Source organism: Phacochoerus africanus, chromosome 11 (genome assembly GCF_016906955.1).
Source record: "Phacochoerus africanus isolate WHEZ1 chromosome 11, ROS_Pafr_v1, whole genome shotgun sequence".
Taxonomy (NCBI): Eukaryota; Metazoa; Chordata; class Mammalia; order Artiodactyla; family Suidae; genus Phacochoerus; species Phacochoerus africanus.
This window is the reverse complement of record NC_062554.1, coordinates 124,603,937-124,624,264: the sequence shown is the minus strand read 5'-3', so window position 1 is coordinate 124,624,264 and position 20,328 is coordinate 124,603,937. Positions and strand designations below refer to the sequence as shown.

At 42.0% G+C, this 20,328-nt stretch overlaps 2 protein-coding genes across 3 annotated transcripts in view; one reads left to right on the top strand and one right to left on the bottom strand.

The window, feature by feature from the left end:
* The window catches only part of TSEN15 (tRNA splicing endonuclease subunit 15), a 36,256-nt gene extending 27,460 nt beyond the window's left edge, over positions 1 to 8,796 (bottom strand). The window contains exons 1-3 of one of the 2 annotated variants that reach the window (XM_047753021.1): positions 8,619 to 8,796; positions 5,398 to 5,479; positions 4,990 to 5,125 (exon numbers count right to left, since the gene is read on the bottom strand). In XM_047753021.1, coding sequence (XP_047608977.1) covers positions 4,990 to 5,125; positions 5,398 to 5,479; positions 8,619 to 8,741 — 341 coding nt within the window. In that variant the 5' untranslated portion in view covers positions 8,742 to 8,796. The remainder of the gene's footprint in view (positions 1 to 4,989; positions 5,126 to 5,397; positions 5,480 to 8,618) is intronic. The other variant, XM_047753020.1, reaches the window with a different exon arrangement.
* Positions 8,797 to 19,596: 10,800 nt separating this feature from the next.
* Positions 19,597 to 20,328, top strand: part of COLGALT2 (collagen beta(1-O)galactosyltransferase 2) — a 136,086-nt gene continuing 135,354 nt past the window's right edge. Inside the window, exon 1 of the mRNA XM_047753094.1 lies at positions 19,597 to 19,934. Within this exon, the coding sequence (XP_047609050.1) occupies positions 19,672 to 19,934 (263 nt within the window). The 5' untranslated portion in view covers positions 19,597 to 19,671. The remainder of the gene's footprint in view (positions 19,935 to 20,328) is intronic.

Below are 20,328 nucleotides of genomic sequence, written 5' to 3'. Positions count from 1 at the left end.
TGTACTGCATGTTTGAAAGTGGCTAAGAAAGTAAATCTTAAAAGTTCTCCTTGCACGAAAAAAAATTCTATAACTTTGTATAGTGATAAATGTTAGCTAGACTCACTGTGGTGACCACCTCATTATGCATGCAAATATCAATAATTACGTTATATACCTGAAATTAATGTGTTGTATGCCAATCATATCTCAAAACAAGGCTATTTTGATCAACATGATATCCCAGCACTTGGATTACTTCTTGACACTATATAATAATCAACAAATATTTGCTAAGTAAAGGCTAAAAAGTCCAAGCAATATTGCCTGACAATAATATTTAAAAGTAAGAGTTCCTGCTGTGGCTCAGTGAGTTAAGGACCCAATTGCACCAGCTTGGGTCACTGTGGAGGCACAGGCTCAATCCCCAGCCTGGCGCAGTGGTTAAAGGATCTAGCATTGCCACAGCTGCTGTATAGGTCAATGCTGCAGCTCATATTCAATCCCTGGCCCGGGAAATTTCATATACTTAAAAAAAAAAAGGGAGGGAATACAGAGTGATTTATTTTTGTACATGATTTATTACTGAATAAATAAGAGATATTTGTTCTCTTAAATTTTTTCAAAAATATATTTTTTAAGGTAAGCTACCTTCATAAATTCCTACCAAAATACTTTCAGGACTTGTCTTAATGAATTTCTTTCCTAAATAAGGCTGCCAAAGGCTCAAAGCCAATAATATCTTTTCTGTGTACTAATGAAGGAAAATTGCTACATTAACCACAAATGTCTGAAACTGCAGTATTACTATTAGATATGTAACATTTTACATATATATATATATAAAGTACACATGGAAGTAAAAATAGATAAATGTTTACCTACTATCTAAAAATATCACTCCTGTTAAGAACTGAGGAATGAAATCACACACACAAGTCTTTACTTGTTAAAAGGTTTTTTGCATACTTTGAGTTGAGAAAATTTTATACATAAAAAATGTAATAAATCTTATGTGTATTGGGCCACATTTGTGCTACTTATACATTATTATTCCACTGCATAATATAATTATGAATATTTACATTAAAAACAAGACTCGCAGACTTGTTTTTATGTAAATAAAAATAAATAAATAAATAATAAATAAAAAATAAAGACTCGCCTTCTGAGTTATTAAATGCAGGTGTAAAAATAGAGTACTAAGTTGTCCTTCCAACTAATTCTACCTAAAGAAGAAAACAAGCTTTAAAAATCAGAAGAGTGGAGTTCCCTTCGTGGCTCAGCAGTTAACTAACCTGACTAGGATCCATGAGGTTGTGGGTTTGATCCCTGACCTTGCTCAGTCGGTTAAGGATCTGGCGTTGCCATGAGCTGTGGTCTAAGTCGCAGATGAGGCTCGGATCCTGCATTGCTGTGGCTGTGGTGTAGGCTGGAAGCTACACCTCCTATTGGACCCCTAGCCTAGCAATTTCCACATGCCATGGGTGCGGCCGTAAAAAGCAAAAAAATGAAAAAATAAAATAAAAATATAAAAGCTATTAAAGCAATAATCAAAAGTTGGGTAAAACTGGAAATTAGGACACAAATTTGTACTTCTAGACTTATGAAATGATTTTGATTCAAACAGACTACTGATTTTATTTTTTAGAATTAAATTTAGGTTAATTCTAAATGGTAATTCCTAGCCCAAACAAATAATATAACGATAATACTAGCTAGGTTGATATTTGTTACAGTAATTAAAAGACACAAAGGGGGAGTTTTAAGGAATGAATTATTAATTCTCTTAGACAAAGCAAGGCTTAGAAATCATGGTAGTAAAATTGGTGGAGTTCCCACTCTTGCGCAGTGGGTTAAGGATCCACTGCAGTGGCTCAGGTCGCTGTGGAGGGTCAGATTATAATCCCTGGCCTGGCATAGTGGGTTAAAGGATGTGGCATTGCTGCAGCTGCAGTGTAGGTCACAGCTGTGGCTGGGATTCAATCCCTGAGCCAGGAACTTCCATATGCTGGGGGTATGGTCATTAAAAAAAAAAAAAAAAGTGAATACAGAGTGATTTATATTTGTACATGATTTATTATTGAATAAAGTAACAGCTATTTGTTTGTTCTCCTAAATTTTAAAAAATGTATTTAAGGTGAGCTACCTTCATAAATTCCTCAGATTCAATCTCTGGCCTGGGAACTCCCATATGCTGCAGGTGTGAGCAAAAAATAAAAAACTGTTGTATACTGATTCTTTTTTGTTTGTTTTTTAGGGCCATACCTGTGACGTATGGAGGTTCCAAGGCTAGGAGTCAGCTGCCAGCCTACGTCCCAGCCACAGCAACCAGGATCTGAACCATGTCTGCAGCCTACACCACAGCTCACAGCAACGCTAGACGCCTTAACCTGCTGGGTGAGGTCAAGGATCATGGATGCTAGTCAGGTTCACCACCACTGAGCCACAACAGGAACTTCCTACTGATTCTTAAACACACAGAAAAATCTCACAGTAAAGGAAGGAGCCTCTCAAAGAAGGGTTCGAGGAGTTCCCGTCGTGGCGCAGTGGTTAACGAATCCAACAAGGAACCATGAGGTTGCGGGTTCGATCCCTGCCCTTGCTCAGTAGGTTAAGGATCTGGCGTTGCCGTGAGCTGTGGTGTAGGTCGCAGACGCAGCTCGGATCCAGCGTTAGTGTGGCTCTGGCGTAGGCCGGGCGGCTCCAGCTCTGATTCGACCCCTAGCCTGGGAACCTCCATATGCCGCGGGAGCGGCCCAAGAAATGGCAAAAAAAAAAAAAAAAGACAAAGAAGGGTACAAATAGCTCAATGTATCAAAAAATGATTCTCATAACAAATCACACATACAAACAATATTTGATAGAAGTCTAAAAATTAGTTTAATATAGTTTTATACATATATACAATGAAAATAATCAATTATGGTAGCTTTGATTTAGAAGGGCTCTTACATATTATCTCCTGATAATCTATATCCCTCAATAAACAAGAAAGCAAAACCCAGAAAGATCAGGTGTGTCTCCAATCATCAAACAAAATGTTAAGTGCCAATGCCAAGACCAGAACCCAGATTTTACAGCTTCAGTCCAGTGCTCTTTCATCTAAATCATTATGCATTTAATCATAGAGAATTAGAACGAAAAAAATGTATTCATCAAAGTGCTTCATGTGAGAATTTAAGGCACTCTGGCCTTGTCCCTACTTCTACACCCACTTAAATATAGCTACATCTTCATCTGTCCTTTCTGCCTGCCCCACAGCCCTAGAGGTTCAGGTGCTACTCCTCTAGCTCAGTATTCATCTCTTCACTTAGTCTCCTCAATCCGCCTTCCCACCCCACCCCCCACCTGTCGAGAGTGTTGCTCCATCAGTAATTAATTACCTTCAGTCCCCTATGTTCAGCCTTCCTGTGGGACAGGTCATAAGGGAGACGGCTTCCCTCAGCACGAGCATGTGAGAGAGTGCACAAGAGAAAAGCCATAGTCTTTTATAATCTAATCTTAGAATTAGAATCCCATTACTTGGGATTAGAATCCCATCATTTTTTGCCAAATTTTATTTATTAAAAGCAAGTCTCTAGCTCCAGACCACACTCCAGGGAAGAAAATTACACAAGGGCGTGACAGTCAGAAGGCTGAATTAGAAGAAACCATCTTAGAAGCTGCCTGACACAGCTTCTAAAGAAGAAACGCAGAGTTTTCTTGCGTGCAGCGGGGTAAGGATCCAGCAGTGTCAGTGTAGCAATCTGGGTAGCTGCTGTGGCTGGGAACATGCCCTGCGAGTGTGGCCATAAAAAGAACAGAAATGGAGACTTGCTAACCGGATGCCAGATACCAGCAAGCAATTAGGAAAATGTGGTCATGGCACAAGGATACATATATAAACCAATGGAATATAAAGAGAGCCCAGAAACAAATCAATGCACAAATGGGGCTCTGGAAAATGACAGCGGCGATGTGTCAGATAACAAGGAGAAGAGGGACCCCTCAGTAAATGGAGCTAGAAAAAATGATCATCCATGTGAAGACAGGGTCCCTAGACTTCCTCTCACACTATTAAAAAAAAAAGCACACTTCAAAACTCTCAGGGAAAGTACAGGTGAACTTCTTTTACACCTTTCGACAGGAAACAGTTCTTAAACTAGACTCAACGATTTTGTTATAAAAATGGATAAATATGATTATATTCAGAGTAAAAATGGCTACTCATAAAAGATACCTGAAAGATAGAGTTTAAAGCTGAGAAATAACCAAAAGATTATTATCAGGAATATATAAAGAACTCCTAGAAGTCCATGAGAAAACTATAAATAATCCAATAGGCAAAGGATAAGAAAAGGATTTCTCAAAAGAGAAGATAATAAATATTCAAAGAAATATTCAGAGAAATGCAAATTAAGACCACAGTGAGAAAACCATTCAACTGGCAAAAATTTTAAAGTCTGACCTTACTAAATGTCAGAGACCCACACAGCTTCAAAAGGTCTTATTTACATTGCAGGGAAAGTAAACTGAGGCAACTGCTTTGGAAAAGAGTGGAAATCATTCCCTGAAAGTTGAACGTTAACAACACTCCGTCATGAGGGCAGTAGATGTGAAAACTGTGGTACAATCACAGGATGGAAGGCATCCCCGCCCCCAAAATATACCATAGATAAATTTTTGCAATATAGCATTGTGTAAAGCAAGCCTCAAAAGATGCCATTTTATACAGTTAAAAAGATCTAAAATAAAACAATTCCCGATGAACATGAAAAATACACTAAGTGCTAAATAAATACTTGTTAAACACTCATACTTAACTTATTCCTCAAATAACCAACTATAATGGAAAAAATAAACATCATTAATAAAAAAACTTATTCCTCAAATAACCAAGAGTAAAGCAAGGATCCTGTACCCCCAATTCCTCTGAAAATATATTACAACCTCTAATTTAACGATTCCTAGTGCTTTATTCAGAAAAGGAACTAACCTCTTAAACAAAGATCAAAATCACCTGCCCACCTGTTATGGCTGAGGGATGCATTGATGGGTGTAGGCACCACAGTCTGTACCCCTTCTCCTTCTATCTCAGTACCGAGAAGGCAGATGAGCTGGAGGTCTGGTAATCCCACACAGTTCACTTCATGCCAACTTTTACCTGAAAGTGCATCATTAAATGGACAATCATGTTTATCAAAAATAAAAGATAAAAATTTTAAACACCTAATATCAGCTGAGCAAACATCACTTATAATGCTATCTTTTCTTTATCTAGTATTTTCTTTCCCAGGAGTTCCCAATTAAAATGATAAAGAAATCACAACACTGACAAAGTTAACAGCAAATGCATAAAAACTACATCCCAACCCAAGCCCCCATCTCCCCCACCACAGCCCCAATAACAAAACAATAATAAAACAAATAACTTACTCTCCATGAGGTCCAGGTAAACCAAGAATGCTATATAAACTTGGGAGGCATCTCCTATATCTAATTCCATCATTTCTAAATACTGAAAATCAAAATGTAATTGTCAAATAGAGAAGAAGAATCTAAATATTTTCTTTCAATCAAAAACTATTCATTAAATATATAATGTACGAGACTCTTACAGGTGTCCTGGGAGTTACAAGGCAATTAAGCCCTGATTTCTGTCTCTAAAAAACTTTTGTTAGGGTAAACATACACACAATTGCAACTGTTAGGCAAATAACAGTACAAGACAGTAAGTGATTAAAAACTGAGCCCATTGGGGCTCGGTGGTAATGAGTCTGACTAGTATCCATGAGGATCCAGGTTCGATCCCTGGACCGGATCAGTGGGTTAAGGATCCAGTGTTGCCATGAGCTGTAGTGTAGGTCGAAGATTCAAATCAGATCCCAAGGTGCTGTAGCTGTTGTGCAGGCCAGCAGCTATAGGTCCAATTTGACCCCTAGCTTAGGAACTTCCCTGCGACACAGGTGTGGCCCTGTGAAGTGAAAAAAAAGAAAAGAAAAAAGAAAAAGAAACCAACTGAGTGAGTGGGATTAAAAAAAAAGACACAATAGGTCTAAGGAGCTCCAATTAGACGGTTTGGTTGGTGCATCTTCCCGGCAGAAGTGGGATGCAAATTGGGCCCTGAAGGATGTAATATATGATTTGCGTAAATAGAGAATGTAGAATAAAAGTGTGAGCAATCACGCAAAGGTGGGAATAAGCATCACATGTCTAAAGGCCTACAAAGAAACCTATCTGTAAGGAGTAGAGACTTTTTTTTTTTTTTTTTGGCTACACCTGTGGCATGTGGAAATTCCTGAGCCAAGGATCAAACCCAGGCCAAAACAGTGACCCTAGCCACTGCAATGACCTGCTGTGTGAGAAGAGACAGTTTTTAAAAGGACTTTTACTGGAACATGTTAGTGGGAGCCTCTATTTTCCCTGGTCTCTTCTTAACCTGTGGAGGTAGTCTTCTAGGTCTCTCTCCCCACCCCTGCTCACTCAAGAGTGCGGAGTTATATAATTGTTGGATTTTAAAGAAAGGACCAAGCAAGCTGTGCTGATTTCAGTCTTGTTGGTTAGCAGGGGGCAAACATTCTTCAGGGGCCCGGCCCTGCAGGAGAAGCCTCAGGTATTCCAGCTGTGTCCGTGACTAGGTGAGGAAGCAGGGCTAATGCAGAGGTGAGGCATCAACGGACCTGCCTAGGTGCAGCTGTGAGGCCATGCCTTCCCATCAGTGTGCTCCTAAGTGTGTTCGGGAACAGGAAAAGAGGGGCGTTATTAAATGTCCTCCTGAAACCTCAAATGTGTTTCAAAATGACACTGGAAAGGCAATTAGGGACCAAGTAGCCAAGCTAAAAGTTTGAATTTTATCCATAAGGAAATTCTTTAAGTATAGGAATAATCAAAAAAGTGTTTGAGGATGATAAAACTAATACTATGTTACTGGTTGGACCCAATGAATTTTCAAACTGAATAATACAAATGCAGAACTGAAAAAGCAGACATCCAATATCTTTTCTTCCCTTTTTTGTAATCAATTAGGTCCTTCAAGAAAAACCAAGAGAAAAGACTTAACAGCTAGAACCTATAGATATTAACTTTAAAGAGAAAAAAAAATCTCCAAGTATGAAAACTAAACAATACCATCAAATCTAGATGAGGTTTTTAAAACTTGCTACTGATGTTTCACTTATAAATACTTATGTAGTGTTCACTATATGTCAAGTGTTTATTAATTTATTTAATCCCATAACCACTTCATAAGATTACTACTGTTCCTATGCCCACTTTACAGATGAGAAAACTGAGGAACAAGATAAAACAACTAGCAAAAAAAAAAGTCATAAACCTGGAAGTTCCCTTCGTGGCTCAGCAGTTAACGATCCCAACTACTATCCATGAGAACAAAGCTTCAATCCCTGGCCTCGCTCAGTGGGTTAGGGAACTGGTGTTGCCCTGAGCTGTGGTATAGGTTGCAGACGCTGCACAGATCTGGAGTGGCTGTGGAACAGGCAGGCAGCTACAGCTCCGATTAGAGCCCTAGCCTGGGAACCACCATATGCTGCAGGTGCAGCCTTAAAAAGAAAAAAAAAAAAGAAAAAAAAAAGTCACAAAGCTGGTGACAGAACCCAGAATTCAAACTCAGTGACTCTGAGTTCATGCTCCCTCTCCGTGTTGTGGTTCTTTTTCTGGCACCGAAAAACATCTCCATGTTAATGTTTTTCGCACCTTGAGGGGGAAATAAGAGGATCAGAATAGGAGGATAAAATCAAGAGAAGATGAAAAGGGATTAATTCGGGAGTTCCCGTCGAGGCTCAGTGGTTAACGAATCTGACTAGGAACCATGAGGTTAGAGGTTCGATCCCTGGCCTCGCTCAGTGGGTTAAGGATCTGGTGTTGCTGTGGCTCTGGCGTAGGCTGGTGGCTACAGCTTTGATTCGACCCCTAGCCTGGGAACCTCCATATGCCGTGGAAGCGGCCCTAGAAAAGGCAAAAAGACCAAAAAAAAAAAAAAAGGAATGAAAAGGGACTAATTCTTTTCAGACCTAGACCTTCAAGATTTTCCTCTTCTTCACTGTTTTTAGATGATTATCTATGAAATACTGTTCTCTCCAGCAGAAGACTGCAATCCTACTAAAGTTACGAGACCGAAGTACCTAGTGTCTACATTCCTACAAAACCCTTGTCTTCGCTCACTTCCATTCATTGCTGTAAAAGGCAACTATACGCCAAGCAAAAGCACACGAGGACTGTGCCTAAACCTTAAACACTGTAGACTCCTACATCTTTTCCATGGCCCACAAACTGTTTAGTTTGCTTACTGTGAGGAGTAAATGAGACCAGCCCGAGAAAGAGCCCTAGAGGGCACAACTCAGATGTTAGTGGAGCGGTGATCTGGCCTGAGAGAGGATGGATTTTAAAGTTTTGTCCCTCCTGCCTGAAGGGGGGGAGATGGGGTCAGAACAACAATTCAACGCTTTTAAACAAACGAAAACAATACCGCCTGCAGAGGGCAGCGTAAAGGGTCCCCTTCCGGGAGGTTCGGGTTGAAACTCAGCGATCCCCCCCCCACCCCCACCCAGGGAGTGAAGAGCCCCGAGGGGAGCGCGGCCCGGGGGTTTCCTCCGGGGTAGGGGCCTGGACCCGTGCCCTGCTCTCTCGCGCCTCCTGACCTTGGGGTGCGTGCCCATCCAGGCGTCCTCCGGGGCCCAAGAGGGGGCGCCGCCGCCGCGTTCGCCTCCCGGGCCCATAGCGCTACAGCCGGCGGTGGGCTGGGACTCGGGGCGCTCCTCCATGCCCGGCCGTGCGGCGCGCCTGCTGCACCGCGCTCGGCTCTCCGCGACCGGCTGGAAGCAGGGACGCGCGCATCTGGGTTCCGCTTTCCCGTCGTGCGCTGCGTCGGCGCAGGGGGGCGCAGATGCCGCGGGCGGGAGAAGCGGTCAGCCCCATCTTCAGAAACACGCAGCTAGAACCGGCGCGGACGCACTCTCCCTGCTCTCCTTTCGCGCGGTGCTTAGTCAAATCTGGGCAAATGCTGGCCGAAAGAAGGTTGAAGAATACCCCGAGGCCGGAAACCTTTAACTCACCTTCCGTCAGCGCTGTGTGCGCTCTTTTGAGAAAGCCAGGGATAGGGTCTCTTTGCCTTCTGCAGTGAGTCCAGATCTCCAGTTCCTGGGAACAGGAAGGCCTCATTCGGAGCCCTGACATGTAAGCTTAAAGTGTGGAAGTGGATGAGATCTCTAAAAGAAAATAAAAGGGAGAAAGACCAGACTGCCAAGAACCATATTTTTAGGGTGGACCCACCTTTCAGGATTAGAGGAGCAAGAGTAAACACGAGTTGTTGAATGTAAACAGGGGTGGTCAGAAAAGTAGGATGCAAACCAGCCTAAGCATGTGACGTGGAAGCCAAGGCTGAGGAGGAGTTTCAGACAGGCAGAACAGGACATTTTAAGCTTTATGGATTTACTGTCAGGAAATGGGGAGACACTGAAAGTTTGTTTCTGTAGTATCCCTCTGCCTGAAATGTGAAGAAGAGTCCTTAGGGAGCAAGGGTATTAGCAGGGAGTGGTTAGGAGGCTGTTGGATTAACCAAGGCAAGAAATGACTCTCAGGAGACAAAGTGCCAGGCAGGGATGGAACTTCTGCTTCCAAATATGACAAAGACCCTACGGGACTATCCCTCAGCAGAAGACATCTATAAAATTGGGCATAGGCGTTCTCATTGTAGCTCATTGGTAACGAACCTGATTAGTATCCATGAGGATGCAGTTCGATCCCTGGCCTCGCTCAGTGGGTTAAGGATCTGGTGTTGCAGTGAGCTGTGGTGTAGGCCGGCAGATGCAGCTCTTATTCTACCCCTAGCCCGGTAGCTTCCTAGCGGGGAGGGCATAATACAAAAAAGCAACTTCCCGAATATCCTGGAATGCTAACAGAAGCAGACCAAGCCTGGTGGCCAGGGCAGGCTTGCTCAGAGAAGGGCAGATAAGGAACCACAGAAGTAAGTTCCCCTTCCTTCTGCATTGAGCTTGGAGCTAAGAGCAGTCCATGAGACAGGCTCCAAGGCAGAAGGGGCGCATGTGGGAAAACTCTTAGTTTTTCTTATCTAGAGAATCCGAAAAGTGAAGCCAGGAACCTTTGAATGCTGAGGAGACTAGGAAATCTCCAAAGGGGCAGGAGCCTGAGAGAGGATCCCCTAACTCTGCACACATCTCTGACATCCTAAACCACCTGAAACAGAATCACTGTTTAAAACAAAAAATCTGAACTAAGGCTAGAGTTGGCTTCCAAGAAAGAGTTTATAGGTCAAATTTAGCCAGGAAAATTACCTGCTAATGCAAAGGAAGTAACTTTCATAGAAAAACTATAGAGTCTAGAACCTTGACAATTTAGCATTCATAAAGTCTGATATACGATTCAAAACTACAGACATGTGGAAATCAAGGAAAAGGATCACACTGTCTAGAGTCTGACTCTGAGATGAATCAGATGTTGAAACTGACAAGGATTTTAAAGTAGCTATTACAGCTTAACCTCAATGAAGTAAAACAAAGCATTTTTAAGTGAATGAAACTCTCAGGAGACTAAAAAATCTCAGCAGAAAAAAGAATCAAATGGAACTGAAAATTAAAATATCAGGAGTTCCCACTGTGGCTCAGCTGGTTAAGAACCCAGCATAGTCTCTACGAGGATGCGGATTCAAGCCCTGGCCTCACTCAGTGGGTTGAGGATCTGGCATTACCAGAAGCTGTGGTATAGGTTGCAGATGCCCCTCAGATCCTGCCTTACTGTGGCTATGCTGTAGTCCTGAGCTGTAGCCCTGATTAGACCCCTAGCCCAGGAACTTCAATATGCTACAGGTGAGGCCTGCAGAAGAGAAAAAAATTTACAAGTTCGTAAATAAAAAATCCACTGGTTTGGAGTTCCCGTCGTGGCGCGATGGTTAACGAATCCGACTGGGAACCATGAGGTTTCGGGTTCGGTCCCTGCCCTTGCTCAGTGGGTTAACGATCCGGCGTTGCCCTGAGCTGTGGTGAAGGTTGCAGACGCGGCTCGGATCCCGCGTTGCTGTGGCTCTGGCGTAGGCCGGTGGCTACAGCTCCGATTGGACCCCTAGCCTGGGAACCTCCATATGCCGGGGGAGCGGCCCAAGAAATAGCAACAACAAAGACAAAAGACAAAAAAAAAAAAAAATCCACTGGATGGATTTCACAGCCAAATAGAAATTACTGAACAAAAATTAAGTGAATTTGAAGGTAGAGCAATCGTCCAAGAAATCATCCAAGGTAAACAACAAAGAGAAAAATGAATTAAAAAAAAAAATAAAGAGCCTCAGAGACCTGCTACATGATATCAAACAATCCAACACACTTGTAAATGAAATACCAGAAAAAAAAGGAAGGAGAATGGGGCAGAGAAAACACTGAGGAAAAAAAAAATTCCCTAAATTTGATGTAAGACAGAAATTTGCAAGTACAAAATGCCAAATGAATACTAAGTAAAATAAACACAATGAAATCCATGCTGAAGTTAAACTGTTAAAAGCCAGATACATAGCTTGAATGCATTTAAAAAAAAAAAGAGAGAGAGAGTAAGGAAAGAAAAAAGCATTGCATTACATACAGGAAGAAGTGCATCCTATTATGTCATGTAAAACCACACATGGGGATTCGTAAGTTGCCCTGGATTGTATTACATTTGAATGTAGTCATTAACCTTTGCTTCTATGAAGCGGTTGCTAAGCTCTAAAGAGGCAAATGACACTGAAATTAGTATACTCCTTCAATCACTGAACACTGACATTAATTCAGGTAATTTGAGGTGAGTAAATCTTTCTCTCTCACCTCTACAGATCCCAATCCGTTCAGGTGATGGTATTTATAGAAGCATTTAAGAACATTCTGTTCCTGATATGAGGAAAGGGAACATTTTATAAATCAGTAAGGAGATCCAATGGAATTGGGTATGATGTGAACAAGGCTCAGAAATCTTTAAGGGAAGGTCTTCAGTTGAAGCTTAAGAAAAAGAAAAAAAGGAGAGGGGTGTTAGGGAATCCCAAAAGTATGCAGAAAGAACCATAAACTAAAAAAAGCAAAAGGCTAATGCTATCCTTTGGCAAATAAAGTTCCATTGCTTAGAAAAAGCATGTTAATATTTAAGCATGAATATGAAATGTCTCTGACTTTTAATGTCCTTGTCTACTACAAAGAGTAGAAGAACGAAGATAGACTCTATCTTGGCTTCCACATTAAGCAATGGAAACTTGGGAATAATTCTTGGTGATTGAGAGTGGCTAAGAAAGAAAAGATCTGAGAACACTTAAACGGCATAGTGCTTATAAAGTGTAGTCAGAATGGCTCTTGGGTCAATCTAGCGCGAAGTCCACCAAGAAGAGGTTAGAGTTTCAGCTTCAGAGAGACTGAAGAATTTCTCTTTTTACACATGCTTCAGTGGTTCACTGCAGCAGAGAACCAAAGAGGTTAGTAAAAAATAAAGCTAGGTAAGTAATAACAAATAAAATTCCCCTGAGTAAACTGGGTGAAATCAAATTCATGGTCATCTGGCACTTGTTCTGCTGATTTCTCATCTTGATACCTGAGCCAGACCTTTTTATTCCTGCAGAAAAATTCTAGGCAGGGACATATTAATTCAGTTTGAGTCTCCTGAGGAAAAACAGACTTTGAATTGAGATATGAATGTTTAGTTCATTAAAAAGGAAAAAGCTTTTACACAGGACTGTATAAGAATGATCTCAAGCTGAAAAATGTAGGCTAGCATTCTGGGTCAGCTTTTAATTCACTGGTTTTAAGAATGTTCATATGGATCTTGTTCCTTCTTTTGCACACAAAGAACAAAATTTCCCATCCTGTATGTTTCAAGGAGAACAAAACTTTTAGTAAAATATTTAGAATACTGTGATATTTTACTGTTCATATGCATGCACACTCATTAAGGACCTCATACCTATAGGAAAGAATTTAGAGTCATCAAAATTTGTTCTCTTCAATTTCTATAAATTTAAGAATGCAGTCTAAATCCCCCAGTTACAAAATCAGCATGTAAGCATTTAATTAAAAAAAATGCTTGGGAAAAAATACTGCTTGGAACAACAACATCAAAAACCCAACAAAAATAAGGTAACTAAATGAATAAACCCTTTATAGAGAACATTATAAGTGTTATGAAGATCATTAGAGAACTATGTCTGTCCATTCATTTAGGTCTTTTCTAATGATCTTCAATAACATTTATAGATTAATTTGGGGAAAATTGCCATCTTTCCAATACTGATCTATAAATTCTAGTAATTTCAATCACAATCCCAACAGTAATTTTCCTCATTCTTGATAAACTGATTCTGACATGTGGACAAAAAGGGCCAACTGTCCTTCTGATGAACAAACTGAAGGAACTTACTATAAAGGTTTACAATTAACAGTACGTGAGAGGAAGGGATGAAGATGGTGGAATAGGAGGACGGGAGCCCAACTTCTCTCCTAAAAACAACAAAATTGACAACCAAATGCTGAGCAATCTTCAACCAAATGGACCGGAAACTTTCAAGAAGATATCCTACTCCAGAAAACATCAAGAGGTTTCACAACTAATTCTGAATATAACTGCTTTGTCTTTCAAGCAAAATTATGTGAAAATCGAAATAGTAACTGGACATCTGATGATATTAAAGAATTACTCAACTTTTTAATTGGTAATGTTATAATGATTATGTTTAAATGTATCTTTTAGAAATAGATGTGGTTGGATTCATGAATAAAAGAAATGACTGTGAAAAAAAACAGTATGTGTTATTTCTACAGGGTGAGATAAAAAAAACAATGGAACCAAGTAGAGAGTCACGCAAATATGGACAGAAATGACATTGCAGACGCAATGCAGAGTTGAGGCAATGGGTTTTATATATATATATATATATAAATTATATATTAAGGAGTTCCCGTCGTGGCGCAGGGGTTAACGAATCCAACTAGGAACCATGAGGTTGCAGGTTCGGTCCCTGCCCTTGCTCAGTGGGTTAACGATCCGGCGTTGCTATGAGCTGTGGTGAAGGTTGCAGACGCGGCTCGGATCCCGCGTTGCTGTGGCTCTGGCGTAGGCCGGTGGCTACAGCTCCGATTCAACCCCTAGCCTGGGAACCTCCATATGCCGCTGGAGTGGCCCAAGAAATAGCAAAAAAAGACATAAAAATAAAAAAATAAAAAATAAAAAATTAATTATATATTAATTAATTATATATTAATTATAATTAAAATTAAAATCTAACTTTTTTGTTCACTCTTTTAAATTGAGGTAGGGCTAATTTATGGTTTTATATTCATTTCAGATGTATAACATAGTGATTCAATATTTTTATACGTTATACTACATTTAAAATTATTATAAAATAATGGCTATATTTCCCTATGCTGTACAATATATCCTTGTAGCTTATTTATTTGGTACTTAGGAGTTTGTACCTCTTAATCTCATACCCCTATCTTGCCCCTCCCCTCTTCCTTCTTCCCCTGGTAAACCCTAATTTGTTCTCTCTAGTTGTGAGTCTGTTTCTGTTTTGTTATATTCATTCATTTGTTTTATTTTTTAGATTTCACATGTAAGTGATAACATACAGTATTTGTCCTCCTCTGTCTTGCCCTAGGTCCATTCAAATGGTTGTTACAAATGGCAAAATTTCATTTTTTGATGGTTGAGTAATATCCCAATGTATATATATGCCACATTTTCTTATTCATCTGGGGTTTGGGGGGGGGGGTTGTTGTTGTTGTCATTTGTTTTAGGGCCACACCCTCGGCATGTGAAAGTTCCAAGGCTAGGGGTCAAATCAGAACTGCAACTGTCAGTCTATGCCACAGGCACAGCAATGCCAGATCTGAGCCACATCTGCAACCTACACCATAGTCCACAGCAACACCGGATCCTTTACCCACTTAGGGAGGCCAGTGATAGAACCTTTATCTTCATGAATACTGCGTTAGGTTCTTAACCTGCTGTGCCACAATGGGAGCTCCTATAATTTGTAGACTTTTTGATGATAGCCATTCTGACAAGTGTGGGGTGATATCTCATTGTGGTTTTTATTTGCATGTCCCTGATGATTAGTGATGTACCTGTGGCCACTTGTATATCTTCTTTGAGAAAATGTCTATTCAGGTTTTTTGCTCATTTTTAAAATAGTGGTTTTTGGTTTTGTTGTTGGTGTTGGTGGTTGGGTTGTTTTTTGTTTTTTGTTTTTGCTATTGCATTGCATTCTCTATTTATTTGGACATTAACCCATTATATCATAGGGTTTGCAACTCTTTTCTCCATTTTTTTAGATTGCCTTTCCATCTTGTTGATCATTTCTTTACTGTGTAGAGGATTTTTAGTTTGATATAGTCCTACTTATTATTTTTCCTTTTGTTGCCTCTGCTTTTGGTGTCATATCAAAAGAATCTTTGCCAAGATCAGTGTCAGCGAGCTCTTCCCCTGTGTTCTCTTGCAGAGGTTTTATGGTTTGGGGTTTTACATTTAAGTCCTTTTTGAGTTAATTTTTCAAGTGATCTAATATAAGGGTCCAATTTCTTTCTTTCCCACATGAATGCTATTGAGTTTTCCCAATACCACTTATTGAAGGGAATATCTTTTCCCCATTGAATGTTTGTGGTTTCCTTGTCAAATATTAGTTGTCATATACACATGGGTTTATTTCTGGGCTCTAAATTCTGCTCCATTGGTCTATGTGTCTGTTTTTATGCCAGCAATGACTACTGCCAGCAATTATAGATTTGTAATACAGTTTGAAATCAGGAAGTCAGATGCCTTCAGCTTTGTTCTTTTTCAAGATTGCTTTGGTTCTTCAGGGTCTTTTGTATTTCCATGTGACTTCTAGGATTGTTTTTTCTCTTTCTGTAAAAAACACCATTGGAGTCTTGATAGGGATTGCGTTGAGTAGTATAGACATTGGAGTCTTGATAGGGATTGCTTTGAGTAGTATAGACATTTTAAGAGTATAAATTCTTTTAATCCACAGAGATTTATAGTTTGATTTATTTGTCCTCTTCAATTTATTTCCTTGATGTCTTTTACTTCCTTGGTTAAATTTATTTCTAAGTTTTTTTTTATTGTTTTTGTTGCTACTTTACATTGTATTAATCTTTATTTCTTTTTCAGATAGTTTGTGGTTATTGTATAAAAAGGCAACTGATTTTTTTTTCCATATTGATTTCATATCTTGCAACTTCACTGAATGAATTCATTTATTAGTTAATCCAGTGGATAATAGAGTGTTGCAAAGACTGTGGAATCTACTTCTGCACCAAGCTTTGTGTATAGACTAATTAAATCTGTACTACATTTCACATATATGGGGTGCTATTTTCATACTTTATACATTCATTTATGATTAATAAAATACACATTCTCTTAATATGTTTTAGGAACCCGCCAAGATCAGAGGAAATTCCATTTTCTTTGCCAGGCCATAATTAATTATCAGGCTCTTTTTGTAAATTAGTAAGGAGAACATTCAGAAAACTAAAATATACCCAGGAACACCAGCAACTGACCATCAATCCCATCTCATCCCAGAGAAAGGACAATGTCTTAAAGTTCCTGTGGCCTGTGCAGGATGCTCCAAGAGACTCCTTGCATTTAGCGGCCGAGGCCAGAGCAGACTGTGCCATTATGCACTTTTGGTAGTTACCAAAAATGCAACTACTATCATGCGCAGGGGCTTTCTTTTCTTTCTTTCTTCCTTCCTTCCTTCCTTCCTTCCTTCCTTCCTTCCTTCCTTCCTTCCTTCCTTCTCTCTCTCTCTCTCTCTTTCTTTCTTTCTCTCTTCCTTTGTTTCTTCTTTCTTTTTTTCTTTCTTTCTGTCTTTTTGGGCCACACCTGTGGCATATGGAGGTTCCCAGACTTGGGGTCGAGTTGCAGCTGTAGTTGCTGGCCTACACCACAGCCACAGCAATGCCAGATTCTTAAGCCACTGAGTGAGGCCAGGGATCGAACCTGTGGTCCTCATGGATCCTAGTCAGATTCATTTCCACTGAGCCACGTCAGGAACTCCTTTTCTTTTTTTTTAAGATTCAAAAAAGTATCAGGAACCATTGTTTTAGATAATAAAAATGAAGACATATATGTTCTTAATATGTTTTTATGTGTTTCAATAGAGTTTTTATCTCTAAATATTTAACCATGTAAACTCTAAATTGCTAAATTCGAAAAACTGTATTTTTTTTCTTTTTCTTTTTTATGGTTGCACCTGTGGCATATGGAAGTTCCCAGACTAGGAGTTGAGTCAGAGCTGCAGCTGCTGGCCTATGCCACAGCCATGGCAACACCGTATCTGAGCCACATCTGTGACCTATACCTCAGCTCCCAGCCAGGGCTCGGGTTCTTAACCCTGAGCCACAACGGGAACTCGTGAAACCTTTCTAATAGTCCCTCCAGCAACATGTCTACTCCATAAGTGACTGTGCTTCCACTGTGGCTGGTATACATACCTGTCAGGATACCTCTAACAGATGTTCTCTTTTTTTCCATTTAGACTAAAATATTGCTTTTAAAAATTTTATTGAAGTATGGTAGAGTTACCATTTTGTGATAATGTCTCCTGTAATGACATTTTTAACTTGCAGCTTCCCCTACAAGGCTGTGAGCCCTTGGGAGTGATGACAGTTCCTGAACGAGCATTGAGGAGAAGGAAATGTCTGTAGGCCATTAAATATCAAAGTATGCATGTTACCCTGCTGGATAGCACTGGGAACTGTATCTAGTCACTGATGATGGAGCGTGATAATGTGAGAAAAAGGAATGTTTATGCGTATGTGTGATTGGGACACCTTGCTGTACAGTAGCAAATTGACAGAACACTAAACCAGCTATAATGGAAAAATAAAAATTATTAAATAAAAAATAAAAGCATGCACATTAGCAAAGAGGTTAGGGCAGGAGATGGAGATAGGAAGGCTGCAATCACTCTGAGAGAACTTGCAGAGCTAGAAGTATAGCACGCATGAGGGGGCTCGAACACAAGCAGGGTCAGAGGAGCCCAAGGGGAGAGATTATGTAACAAATCCAGGAAGGTTTGAACTAAAGCTAGTTGGCTGAATCTTCCAATGCAGAGGTCATTGGGGGCTTTGCCAGAATAACTTCAGTAAAAATGTAGGAAACCACCTGTGTTGTAGTGGGAGAGATGGGAGGTGAAGATGTAGAGAAAGCAAGTGTAGACACCCCCCCCCCAAAGGGGCTTGGCTAAGCTGGGGATGGGGGAAGATTTCTAGAAAGAAAGCCCAGATTTTTTCTTTCTTTCTTTAAGGAGAGGAGAGGACTGGCTTTGCTTCAGAGAAAAGGGCTGGTGGAGAGGGACCCATTAAAGATTCACTCCAGTAAAGATAAAAGGAGAAAAGCCCTGCACTAGAAGGGAGGGGATGGGATCAGAGGCTCTGTTGTGAATAGACACCTCTAAGTAAGGATGCACTGGTAGGGATACTAGTGAGAGACAGGATGGGGAGGGAGTTCTGGAAAGGAGGTGTTATTCTCCCGAGGAAGTGGGGAGGCGGAAGGAAAGCGAGGAAGCCTTCTAATAGTTGCAGGAACGATGGATACAACTAGTAAAAAGACCGTGGGACAGGACCGAGGGCAAGCTGGGGTTGGAAGTCATGAACGTGCAGAGGTATGTATGAATCCACCCTGCACACAGATCAGAGTCTACACAATTCCACAAAGAAGGAACTCCAGATTTCATTAGGAGAGATTTCCTTCCTTGTGTTCAAGAGTAAATATCCTTTGACAGTGTACGCTACCAATTTCATTTTACCTGCTGTGTTCTTTCTTACGTCATCCCTTCTTTCTACCGTGTACCTCTCCGTCAACATAGAATGCCTGTCCCTCCTTTTGTTACTCTTTGTCAGTTTGGGTCTTTAAGGAAAAAGAAAACCATCTAAGCAAATCACCTTTTTAACACACACCCTGTTGGGCAGTTCAGAACCCCAGGTTGGCAGGTAGAAGATCTGCCCCTCAAGAGGTTTCCTTTAATCTCAAGGCTCTAAAATTCTCCACGTCTTCCAACTTGATATTATTGGGGGATCTCCCGAGTCAAGAATGAATTTAAAGGGCACTTAAATGTGTAAGGAAATGCAAACATCCGCCTTTGTGGAAGTTAAAAAATTGTTTAAAATGGTAATGAATCATCGGGTGACTTTCCGTTTTAGACCTCTACCCGTTTAGTCAATAGGTGCATTATGAAAAACTGGATACATTGCATCACCGTGAAGGATTTCAGACTGGGTTTGCAAAAGCAGAATACATTTTCTTGGAGTTGCACCGTTATGTACACACAATCGCGCGCGCGCGCAAACACACACACACACACACACACACACGTTCACACGCCCATTGGCAGATACGGCCACACCTCACGGCTCTGGGAGAAGCCACAGACCTCAGCGGTACAAGCTGAGCCTGCACTAGAGGAACTTTCCGCGGGACTCGGGACAAACAGCCTCACAGACACGCCTGTCTGCAAGCCGAGCCCCAGGCGAGCGGCAGCGGCGGCGGCGGCGGCGGCGGCAGGTACTCGGGCCCCCGCGGTGTGGCGTCGGCGGCGGCGGGAGGGTCCGGGGCTGCAGTGGTCTGGCCAGTGCGCGCGCGCCGGCCGCCTCGCCTCCACCTCCAGCCGCCGGCCTCCGGCATCGGCGGCGGGTCGTCCCGGCGCCCGCCACGGCCGTGAACATGGCCGCGCGCCCCGCCGCCCCCCTGGCCTGGGCGCTGCTGCTCGTCTCCTGGGCTCTGCTCCGTGGCGGCTGCAGGGCGCGCTTCGCCGCGGAGGCGGACCCCGAGGACGACGAAGAGGAGGCAGTGGTTTTCCCGGAGTCGTCCCTACAGCGACCCACGGTGCTGGTGGCCATCCTCGCGCGCAACGCTGCGCACTCGCTGCCTCACTTCCTCGGCTGCCTGGAGCGGCTGGATTACCCCAAGAGCCGGATGGCCATCTGGTGAGCGGGCCGCGCCGTGCAGGGGAGGGGGCGACACCCCGAGCGCCCGAAGTGCGGCTGCGGGGCGAGGGGACCTCTTGGGACACTTGAGAGACGTGGTGGCACACCCCTTGCCGCGGGCGCCGGTCCTGGGCGGATCCGCGGTCGGGTTGGGGAAGGACGCGCGCGTCTGTGAGCGCACCCGGTGCTCATGCGGATAAAGCCGCCCGACCCGAGCTCCCGTGGGGACAGTGTGAATCGGGGTGACCTTGTCCCTCTCCACGACAGGGCTGGGGAGACCCCGCAAGAGTGCTAGCTTCTCCTGTCTGCTCGCCAAGACTCCTCTTTCCTCACCTCAGCCCCCTCGCCCCGAAGCGAGGGGCTAAAGTACGGGGGTCGCCGCCTACTCCAGGAG